General features: G+C 40.7%; 1 protein-coding gene across 5 annotated transcripts in view; it reads left to right on the top strand.

Annotated features, from left to right (window-relative positions):
- Window positions 1-12292, top strand: part of nhsa (Nance-Horan syndrome a (congenital cataracts and dental anomalies)) — a 59801-nt gene that overhangs the window by 32169 nt on the left and 15340 nt on the right. For 4 of the 5 annotated variants that reach the window (XM_030132253.1, XM_030132250.1, XM_030132252.1 and 1 more), the window contains exon 2: window positions 11812-11964. In XM_030132253.1, coding sequence (XP_029988113.1) covers window positions 11812-11964 — 153 coding nt within the window. Of the gene's footprint in view, window positions 1-7424; window positions 7687-11811; window positions 11965-12292 lie in introns of those variants that run through there. The other variant, XM_030132254.1, reaches the window with a different exon arrangement.

Below are 12292 nucleotides of genomic sequence, written 5' to 3'. Positions count from 1 at the left end.
TGCCGTAGAGACCCGTACCCTCTGACCCCTCAGCCTGTCACACACTGAATAACAAGTTGATGAATGAGCAGCTGCAGAGCACGGTGAACATACTTCTGATGTTGACGGCTGATGATGGTTAGCTCCATACATTGTACTGTCCTTCAGTCAAAACGTAAAGACTGCTGTTGTGGGCCCAGACTCTGAACCAGTCTTTCTCCAGACATCAGTCAGCGCTGTCGACTGAAAATGTGTTTATACTGACAGGCCTTTTACTGATGTCTCACTTATGTACCAGTGAGCGAATCATGTCTGAGTCTTATTGACTCCCCTTAGTGGCACTTGTTATAAAAAAAGGGTGTCTAAAATACTTACATTGTTCACTCACACACCTATTTATTCTAACTGTGATGTAGATGTATCAGATTACATTTTGCTTATTGTGTGAAATACCCGGTGGCGATTGGGGGGGTCCCCCTACCTACTGCTCCAGTGTTACACTGAAGTCTGACATGGACTCACTACACAATATACAATATTTCATGTGCACAGGCGAAGGGAGTCACCCTGGCTATAGCTTCATGATTTACAGACATATACATCACTGAGCTATTACTGTTAACAATAAGACCACTCAAACAAATATGTCCTGCAACAGAATCCACCCACCGTATGCAGGTTTTCACCTCAAACTGCACACAGATGGTCCATCACAATTCAGTCACAGCAAGCAGGCTAGAGATCACAAATATTTTTAACCAAGTGTTTTAGGGCTGCAATTGATGTTCATTTTGATTGTTGGGAACAATTTTCTTGATTAAAGAAAAAGAAGAAAAATTGATGAATTACCAATTTGGGCTATGAATTGTCAGAAAAGGGTGAAAAGGATTCATGTAACTACATAAACTTCAATGTAAAGTGTATAACAACATCTTTAAATGTCCCGTTTTGTCCAAAAGATATTCGATTTGCTTTCATAGTGGAATGAAGACCTCGGAAAATTTCCTAATCTAAGAGGCCAAATGAAAAATTTTTACCTTTTTTCTTTTAAAATGAATAAAACAAAAAAAGATTGATTATCAGAATTGTTAGTACTTCATTTTCTAGGTGGGCACCGCTTGAATTAATCAAGTAGTATCTGCAGCAAGTAATGAACTGCATAGTTTCCCATCTGCCCTCTTTATGCTACACATTATCTTCAATAACATTCAGCATGCTTTCTCTGATCTTCATTTATCATTAAACATAAGCAAAAAGAAACATATGATCTTCAACAGAAACCTCCCACAAACCAAATACCCAATTAAACTTCTCTCACTTAACGGCTCTGAAATTCAGTTTGTGTCCTGCTACAAATATCTGGGAATATGGCTTGACTGTTCACTCTCATTTGAAACTCACATCAGTACTTTCCTCTCCAAAGCTGAATCTAAAATCAGCTTTCTATATCAAAATAGATCTTCATGTACACACTTCGCTAAACTCCTTCTTGTTAAAATAACTGTCCTTCCACTATTTGACTATGGTGATTTGATATACAGATCTACCTGACAAACCTTCCTACAGACGTTAGATACCATCTACCACGCTGCCATCTGCTTTACTACCAGAGCTCCCTACAACACTCACCATTGCAGTCTGTACTCATTGGTCAACTGGCCGCCCCTGTAGACAATTACACTGGTTACTATACATGTACAAACCCCTCATTGCTAAAACACCACCTTATCTGTGCTCATTACTCACCATTCAAAACTCCACCCATACTCTTCATTCCAGCAGTTTCATTAACCTCCTCATTCCCAAAGCCCATACCCCTCTCGGTCAATTGTCATTCCACTTTTCTGCTGCTTATGACTGGAATTCTTTGCAACGATGCTTAAAACTCACCTCATTCATACTGCTCTCATTGTTTAAAAGATCAGTGAGAGACACACTTCTGGACCACTGCACCTGATTTTAGCTTTTCTATTTGTTACATGTTGTTGTGATTGGGTCTGCTGTCCATTCTGTTTGTTTGTTTGTTTGTTTGTTTGTTTGTTTGTTTGTTTGTTTGTTTGTTTGTTGTATATATAATCTGTTCTGTTGTTTGCTGTACTTGCAACCTGTGCTGCTACTTATTCTGTTTGTATGCTGCCTCTTGGCCCAGTCGTTATTCTAAATGAGAATCAGTTCTCAACTAACTTACCTGGCTTAATAAAGGTTCAATAAATTAAATAAAGTAAAAATCATGATGTTTACCAAATCTCTATTTTTAAGTAGAATCAGTAAAATCATGACCCTGAAGAAGTAAAAAAAAAAAAAAAAAAAAAAATCCTGCTTTTCAGGTAATTTTACTTTTTCCTAAACCAAAAGGATTTGAAATTGCAGACCATTTATAACAGGTTTTCAGCATCAGAATATTTTTAGTAACAGTTGCAATGTTTTGAAATATTTTTCCAGAAATCCCCTTCATTTTGTTGCTGAGGCTTTCAGCAGGTCTAAGTGTCAGTCCAGAGGTCTTGATAATGCTGCAGCGGCCTGTCAACATACGTCCAAATACATTCATGTTTCATATTGCACTTGCCATGCACATTGTGTTGTTTTGATGTTATATAATAGCATCTCCACCTGAGAGGCTGTCTGATGCACAGTGAATATGAGTGATATACAGGAACAAAACACTCAGTGAAATGTGTAGATATGGAAGAGAAGCAGGCTGTTGAAAGATTAATCTCCTCTGCTATTCTTTCTGTGTTTTTCTTGGCTTTGCACTTATGGAAAGGTAAATTTACTCCTCAGTCGCTCATCCTGCCTGGCTTCAGAAAAACCACTTTTGTTTCACCTTTCTAAATGCCCCTTTTTCCCGTAAGCACTCGCTTATGTTGACGGAGCTGACCGTGCAGAAGCTGCTCACATTACTTTTTCCCTTGTTCTTTTCATTTTCTTTATTATTCTCCACCTTATGGTTAATACTACTCTTACTTACAGCAAAGCCAGGAAATTCTTCTGTTTTTATACACACTAAGCAAGAGTTCCCGCCTGTAAGACGAGGAGTGTAGACTGAACAAAAGCAGCAGGTCAAAGGGTACACGTTTTCATTTGCGAGACTAATAGCCCAGGTTTACCTGGAGGGTACGGAAACCCAGAGAGCTTTTTCAGCAGGGACCAGCCCAGACACACCCCTTCCTCCTCTGCAGAGGTTGGGTGTGAGTGTATGTGAGGACTTCAAAAGGTCTAGAGCGAAGGCAGGGACCCGGGCCAAGCTCGGCAGGAGAGCCATTACAGCCCAATAGGAGTCAGCTGTGACCTCAAAGACCGTTAAATGATGTGATATGAGAGGGTGTGCTGCAGCCTTCACAGGCCTCTGTAGCAAATCAGAAGGACAGAGTAGTAAAATGAACTCCATGCTGATTTAAGGGTGAAGGAATTATAGCTGTACAGAGAATAGGCTTTTATTTCTTTTTTCACAGGTTTTTGTTCAGTCTTTCCCACATTTACTGCATCAACACCCCCCAAGAACTGTTCTGTAACTATACTATTGCACTGTATCAACTGTGTCCTTTTTTTTGTTTCTTTGTCAGTAAAGAAACCAGTTTTTTTTTTTAATGAGAGGATTTGTTGTTTTTGTGTGATCCACACTGTGCAGTTTCCGTGTTTACCTCGAGGCTGATGGAGTGAATGAGCTGGTGATTTACTCCAGTGTTTACTGATGTGAGGTGACCCCCCAGTCTGTGTGCAAACCTAATAATGAGGTGTCTGGAGGTCAAGAGGTAAAAGTTTGTTGAATGCAGACTCTGACCCTCTCTGACCTCGTTGAGCCAGCACGTTAAAAGCAGCGAATGAAATGACTGGCTACCTCTGAGCTGGGAATTGCTCTCATTCACAGTTTTTTGTCTTACCACAGATCTGTTTTCATTGCTCAGCAAGTGTGAGTGGACGCTAGTAAACAAGGGATCAGGTTGTACAGAGTGGACAGAGTAAAAGACTAGCATTGAGTTTGTAACAGAGGAGGTTAGTAATTTATTTAATGAGGTTTTAACAAATGATTTCATCATTGCATAGCAGGCGTACGAGCACAAATCAAATTTTAATGAGTTTACACTGGGAATTAGAATGGAAACTCCCACTTTTGCTGTTTGAGCTGTTGATTATGACTTAAGATTAGTTTAATTACATAACTGTATATTCCATTGTATTGTTAAGAGGACTGTTTTTACCACTGAAGCTCTGTGGCAACATCCTGCTGTGCTTTGTTTGCTGTTAATTGTTGGTAAAACCCTTTCCATGCTCTGGGAATAAATGTATCTTTAGAGTCAAAGTGGTTAGTGTTCTGAACTTTACCTCCCCTCCTCCTTGCAAGTGCAATTATTTGCTAGAGTGGAATGGCTAATTAAGTGGACATGCATATTTCTCAGTAATTATTATTTTATGCTCACTGTTTGTGTCTTACTTAGATTTTGTATTAAAGCTGTAATAATTGATTTTATTTCACCACTTGGCAGAATGAGTTGTAAATCACCACTGAAAGGCTGGCCAGGTTGCATGTAAGAGGGATAATCAGAGCTTTCTCACAGCTGCTTGCTATGCGATGATGCTGATAACAAGCATATGAGTGAGTCAGAATAGTAAAGTTAGTATTGTAAAACCAAAACAGAAAGCTGAAAGATCCTAAAACACTGTGTCATCATAATTTCCCCTGGGTTTATCACAGTGACTGACCGTCACAGTATAATTTAGTAGTGGTGTAGTCCATTATTAATATGAATATAATGATATGTATGTGGTCACATTAATGTTGCCCACTGTAGAGAGCCAAACATGAATCATGGATAGTCAAATGTGTTTTCACTTGTGTTCCCCTAAATCACCCTCACTATGTCACATAAACGTGTTATGACGCTCCAACAAAATTGCCTGCTCATTACGGTGCTATAAAACACACCACACACTCCCATGAACATTCCACATGCTTTACAAAAGAAACGTCTCCAAACGTGCCAGACTTTTTAACCACCACTTAACTCGTCCTCCTTTCCTAAACCTCCAGAATTCACTCTCCTTTGTCAAAGTGAGAGATCTTCACATCGACAATGTGCCTGTCTGTCACTTGATATGTACCACAGGGAGATTTCAAAATGGAAAACATTTCAAAGTCACCGCAAGATTGCTGTTGGACTTTGTTGTGGTAATATGAAGCAGCTGAGAAAGCAGGGCTCGTACACCGCTCCTCTAAGGGGGATTTCATTGTCAGGAAATGTCCCATGTGCAGCAGCACAGTTGATCCAAAATGGTTTTTAGTCTTAGTAGCTTGAACTCTGTGTGTGTTTAGAATACAGACCTTTTATTGTTTTAACTGTACAGTCTAATTACAGAGATGTAGGTGTTACATTATCAGGTAAAAAGGATCAGACACTCAACTGAATATCTGTAACAAGTAGCTCTCAATACAGACTCCAGCCCCCACCCACCCCCCGATCCTCACAAGGACTTAGCAGTTCAGATGGATGAATGAAAGTAGCTCTGAATATTGTTGGTTAATTGAATGTCTGTTGTGAGATAATGAACTTTTTCGTCCTTCATAGTGGAAACTCTATCTGATGGGATTCCCCCACTCTTCCATATTTCCACCCCTTCTGTACCTCCCAGTCCACAGACGGTTTGACGATCCAGGCGTTGATCCAAAATCTGAGCACAGAGCTGCATCTCCTCCTGAAGTTCAAGTATGATTTAATTTCACCACATGACGAGTTTTTCGTGTGTGGGCTTGCGGCACTGCCAACGTGTGCTGATGTTGTGACCTCAAGTCAGGAAATCCAACCAGACTTTAGTGCACTGCAATTAAACCAGAGCCATTTCACACCTGCATTACTCTCCTGCAGTGCTGATGTCATTCTCACACACTGAAGTTACACTATCCAAAATTAAAGAATGACTTAAACTGAATGTCACAGATTTTATGAGACTATAAATAGTATCTGCTGTCAAGAGGGACCCCTTTTTAATTTTTCAGCCAGTAATTAAACAACTGCTGTTGACAGACAGGAAAGCACTTCAGGAAGCCAACCGGTGGTTTGATTACAGCTTAGCAGGTCTGGGCTGTGGTACCTGCAGGCAGCTGAGAGCAGCATCAGGCAGTAACAATGGCTTATTTAGCCCCCTGTAGGCCTCCTGGTTCCCAGCATCACATTCCAAGTAGAGGTCACAGGGCCCACCTGCTAATCCACATCAAAGCTCCAGGTGAGGTGAGGGGTGGACCACGGGAATAGGTGTGGTGGCATAAATAGGAGTCACAGCCAAAAATAGTGCATCTTATACCGGATGGCATGTTTGTGGGTTTACTTCTTCAAGATGCTGATAAAAGAAACACAGTTGGCATATTTTACTTTCTTGCCAATAAAATCGGTAGTTTGTCTATAATCATGTAAATTAAAATCATACACATTACAAAATATGTAGGCTTGCAATATGTACCGCAAGGATTAGTCAGGTAATTAAGTATTTAGCATACAAATGATTATGAAATGATACCTTAAACTTTACTTTCATACCAACGTTTAACACAATTTTGAACAAAACAAGCAATTTCAAGAAATCACAATAGGCAGGGGTATTGTTCCAAGCATTTTTCACTACTTCTGAAGTTTGATAGTTTGAAAGTTAACCATTAAATCTGCGCGCACAGAAAAAGCAGAACGCTTCATTGTTTTAACAAAGAAAGTGTTAACACATCTCTATCCTATTAATGTGTGTGACAGCTGGAGGTTTCTTTGATTTAACTTCGTTTTATTTCCAATAAATTCATTGTGTTTTAGGCTTTTTGGTAATCAAATGAAATTGTAATTCAAAGGTTAAAGGGAAATAATTTTCGAAAGCCTACATTTTATAATTTACAGTAAATGTATTTGAATGGTTTATAAATACCCCTATTTTCAAAAAACACTCATTATTTTAAATGGATCAGAATCAGTTTATGTACTAAAATACTGCACAATGACAGATTAAGAAAATATTATTTATCCTCTGTCCAAAAGTGTCAGTGGTTTTTTTGTGTGTATTTTTGTAAAATGATGATGTTTGCAGCACATTTGGGGTCACTTTTGAGTTAATTGGTCCTTTCATATGTAACCCAGGGGACCAACCTCCATAACTACAGGACTTGGCTACAAAAAAGTCTATTAAATCTTCACTTATGTTTCATTATCCTTCCATCAACAAGAAGCACAAAATGTTGATGCTCTTGCTCGCTGATATTATAAATGTTATTTGAACAACTCCAGCACAAGGTTGTTGCAGTTGTTTCACCTGTAGTTTTCCCTCAGCAGAGCCTGTCCACAGATTTGTGGGTTTTACCCTCACCCCTACCCTGATTGTAAACAATCTTTTGCCCCACCTGCTGCATCAGGTCAGCAGCATCGACATTACCAGCATCAGCTGGGAGGATGTGGGCTCAGAGAGGATTACCGGGGAGACGGGTATTATTCTGTGCCTACTGGAATCGGGACTCTACTCTTTGTGTTTTCCTAATCAGACCTCAGATGGGGTTTTCTCCAGCAGCTGACACAGACTCTCAGTGAAACAGCAGCATCATATTCAAGACCAGGCATTTTTAGTGATAGTTTTTTAGAGACATTTTTTTTAGTTTTGAACTTGACATTTTTGGTGATGGAAAAATGCTTCTTATTCTCTCAGATATTTGATCTGCTTGCCAGTTATTCCATGGATTAGGTGAGTCCTATTCATTCTCATACTAATGTATGTATCTATGCACTATATATTTAGTATATACTAAGTGTGTACATTAAATGCTTTTATCCATCCAAGTGAAAGTGATGCTGCAGTGATGGTGTTTTCTTTGTAGTGAGGATGAAGGACTTAAGAGTTCACTATCTCCTCTAGTGTATTAAATGTAAAGCATATTACTGGATATGAGAGGCTGCAGATACATCGGTGATTTATCAAAGAACAGAATCACATTAGTACTTATAAGATTTTACAAATGCGAATATCCACCTTCCGCCTCATCCGTCTTCATTCCTCCACTCCCTCGTCTTCCTCGATTCTGGGTTAAGCGGTCAATGTTGTTTCAGCGGTTCAGATTAACACTTCTGCCCTCCTGTAGCAGACCATAAACAGATTAATGGTAGCCCAAGTCAGGGCCTGGCTGGACCATCTGTACCAGCGCTGGGCAGTGGTGGGGGCTAGGGTGGGGAAGGGGACAAAGGGGTGGAGTGTGAGCAGATGTTCACATGGAGCTGTAGGTCAGCGTGGCAGTAAAGCCATGAGGACGCGAGGGAGATGCACAGGGACACCCGGATGAGGTGACAGTGTCTCACTGATGTTCAGGGTTAAACCCACACTGCTCTGACATGGCTTTAGGATGTTGTCTTACACTCGCATCGCAAGGTACTGTATAATTTAGCAGGATTTTAATTGAGCTGCATGTACCTCACATATCCCTCTGCTCTGCATGTACAACTTGCTACTTTGACCACTGTGGTAAGACAAGCATGTCTGCACACTGAGTGCTGTCACAAGATGTAGGAGTTTAGGAGATGAAAGTTGTCTCTGGCATTTCCTCTGTTGTTTTTGTTGTAGTCAGTTCATGCAGTATTACAAAGGGTAAATATAACCAAACTGTGGGCAAACAGCATGCTGAGTTGTTGACATCTTCCCCTTTATGTTCCTTTTATTGTTTAAGTATTTGCATTCTTTAGGTTCTCTTACCTAAGTTTGACCTAATGACTGACATCTGCAATTATGTTTCTCAGGCCAGTGGCAAATGTTAGGTGTGTGAGAGTGTTAGTGTGGGTGTAAAGGGTTTTGGCTGGGTTGGCTCCTGTCTGGGCCAATACTGAGTAAATTACAAGGCTGAAGCAGTCTGAGGATGCAGGCTTTCATCCCCCTTCTCCTGGCCTGCAGGGTTGCTGGCAGACAGGTTATAGGGGGATGATCCTGCTCTACATGAGGAGGAGGAGGAGGAGAGATTGATAGGCTTTGTCAAGGTGCAGATAACAGATTGATTTCACCTCACCTGGAGAGTTCACAGGATTAGTATGGCTGGAAATAAGTAAGAGTGGAGGAGAAAAGAAAATATATTCCCTGTTGAGCAACTTTTAAAACTATTAAGAAACAGAAAAATAACTCACTAAAGCATCAAAGAGTCTTGTAATTCTTGATGAAAGCATTGTTTTTCTTAGTTGAGGCCACATGGCTGAGTTGGCTTGATATGTCCATGTTGAAGATCAATCAGCCCTGTGATAGAAAAGAGAGAGCTGATGAGAGGTCAATGATTCAGACTGATGTGTTTTTGTTTTCTTTGGCCTCATTTGAAGTAACAGCTGACCCCTGCTCCCCATTTAAAGGGGTTTCCTACATGGACAGGACTTCTGCCTCTATGAAATCTCTCTAAAGGTTATTAATGCACCTCTAAATCAAGATAAACCCACAGAACTCAAAGGTCATCTTGCTTTGGTTGAAGAAAATATGTGTTTTCAAACTAGTGGAAGTTCATTCAAAGACAAATGCATGGATCCAAGCAAATAGAGCACAGTCTGTGTCCTTGTTGTTGTTTTTGTTGTCAGATGGGTTTTTAGTTTGCTGGAGATGGTCGAGGGTGTCACAACAGGGCCAACAGTTCGTATCTCAGCAGGGAGGTGGGGTTTCAGGGAGGGGGTGAGGCTGACAAACAGTGTCAGAGGCCTCATATCTCCCAACACATCCCTAGTGACTCACTTAGATCAACCCACAGTGCACAGTGGAGATGCATCATAACACACTGGGATGTCTCAGCTTTGAGACAGTGTGGGCGTGTGTTCAGTCCTGCTTTACCAATAACATATTCAATGCATATGTAGATAATTGACAAACAGGGAAAAATGAAAATATTGAGTTGTAAGAGTATAACCCTGGATAGTACGGTGGAATTGTTTGAGATTTTCAGCCATATGCATGTTCACTTTGGAAAGTGAGGAAAGAATATTACTATTATGTCTGCGCTGTTCATGTAGTTAGAGCCAGGAAGCAATTATCATCAATTAGCATAAGACTCAAAGCACAAGTCAAAAATACACCTACAAGCACTTGCCAGCTTGTTAAGAAACACTAATTATCTTCTTTGTTTAATTAATTTGCTCATTTTATTGTGAAAACAGCTCTCTGTGGTTTCAGGGAAAGATTTGTGAAACTTTGGACAAAGCCAGCTGTTGTCTGCCGCTTCCAGGCAAAGCTAAGCTAAACTTTCTCCTAGCTGTAGCTTATGCTCCATCATTAGTTCATAGCCACAAGGGTCATAACAATTTAATTACCTAATTTTTTGTCAAAATAATGAAATTAAAAGGTTCCCAAGCATGAGGACAAAACTGCTGCTAGGTTAATGTCTTACAGACAGGATGAAACCTCTAGCAGAATTTTCATAAAAAAGAATCATAATCAAGAGGCTGGTGTGTAAATTTAAAAAAGCAAAAAACTCTTCACTTTACAGCTGAGGAGAAAACACAGATCATGTTTTCAGGTCAGCAGGGTCACCAGAAAGGGTTTTAAAGTCACTCTGGAGTGTTTTTTTGGAAAATGTCAGCTTGTCTCTGGGTAACAGATAAACATACTGCCCCCCCAGGGGTTTACACGGCACCACAGTTCTTGGTGTGAGCAGAAAATCACTTAACATGTTCAGCAGTTTGAGCAGCAACACACCAGGCCTCAGTCTGACACTACCGTGCCTCAGACTGGCCTGTGATAGCAGTGATTAGGAGTTTGAACTTTTATTGGTTTCTGAGTGAAGCGGGTTAAAAATATGCTTGTGGCTGAGCAAGGTTGGAGCCTGCCTTCCAGCAGACATAGATAGAGGTCAGACAGAGTGAGTTTCAGGAAAGCTGCCAGGTCAAGGACAAGCCCAGAAATGTCCGCCAGGCACAAGAAGATGGACAGATGTGTTTGTCTGCCAAAGCAAAGGCTTAGCAGTTGTAGTAGTTTAGTCTTCTCCTGTCCGTTCTCCTACAAATGTGTAAAATGTCATCTCACATCAATGCCTGAGTGACTGATACTCCACTACTCTCTGGATTTGAAGTGTTGTTTGTTGTTGACCACTATTTATATTGTGTTGACTCACTTTAATTTATGATCCAGATTGTTTAGGTTATTTATTGCACATTCCAACATACCATGGGTCTTTGGACGACTTTTACATGTGTGCCAAGTAAACAACAGTACAAGAACTAAACAACCACTGTTAGTTCTGGATGGTTCCCCCCTCATTCAGCCCCTTCCATGCATTATGTGTAACTTGAAAGGTAAACGTCTCCCTCTCTGAAACCTGAGGAGATGCGAAGGGGAGCAGTGAGATTAGTCCAGGTACTGGTCAATGTTTAGAGGATGAAAGTCACACTATCAGGTTGCATTAAAACCCATTGTGTGGCTGCAGGTAACAGCATTGCATAAGTAAACAGGCTATTGTCCAGCAAACATTCTCTCTGATTATCTTGCTTTTTTTCCTCAGGCTGTGGCTCTGAATCTAGACCTTGTATCTCAAACATTTATGCACTCTCTCTGTCCCTATAACTGTCACTTACTTACCTGGTTTGGAATGTATTGTGCTCTGGAGGAACCACATTGTTGGTGTAATGGAAAGCCCATTTGCTGTAATTGTCTGAAGTTGTTGCTATCACTTTAATGATGTGCTTGTATAGCAGTGCCACAAACACGCCACAGTGGATATGTTTAATCATCTGATGATCTCTGTCACTGTCTTTCTGCAGATTAGATGATTGTTCTCCCTCCCCTTATCCTTCACTGCTTCATGCTGGCTTCGTTTCAACGCATTCAGCTTATTTGTCATCTTGTCTCCTTTTCTGACAGCGGTGTCTAACCTGGATGTGGAGAGTAAGCTGACGGTACATTACCAAGCTCCGTGGCACCAGCAGAGGAACATTTTCCACCCCTCCACACGGCCAGCATGCGTAGAAGAGCTCCACAGGCAAGCCAACTTCAGCCTGTGGGCACTGCACAGAGGTGAGGCCCCGCTCTGGAGGAACCCCTCACAGGCTGATGATAGTGTGGTTTTGTTTCCTCTCCTTGTCCTGACTAATTAATCCCACACTGTAGAAAACTCTTTGTGTCTGAACCAATTTAAAGAGTAATTTCAGAGATGCATGGTTTCCACTGAGTCTGTTGTTGTTTTTGGTGGTGCCACTCTGCCCTCTAGTGGGCATTGAAGTAATTATTTTGTCCGTCCAAAGGGACAAAATAACAGAAAGACAAATCAATATAGTATTAAATTGCATCCTGGAGTCCTTCTCCCTCCTAATATAACAATGATAAAAGGATTATTTCCCTGTAA

Source organism: Sphaeramia orbicularis, chromosome 4 (assembly GCF_902148855.1).
Source record: "Sphaeramia orbicularis chromosome 4, fSphaOr1.1, whole genome shotgun sequence".
In the NCBI taxonomy this organism is placed as follows: Eukaryota; Metazoa; Chordata; class Actinopteri; order Kurtiformes; family Apogonidae; genus Sphaeramia; species Sphaeramia orbicularis.
Note: the sequence above shows the minus strand (reverse complement) of the source record. Positions and strands in the feature narration are given on the sequence as shown.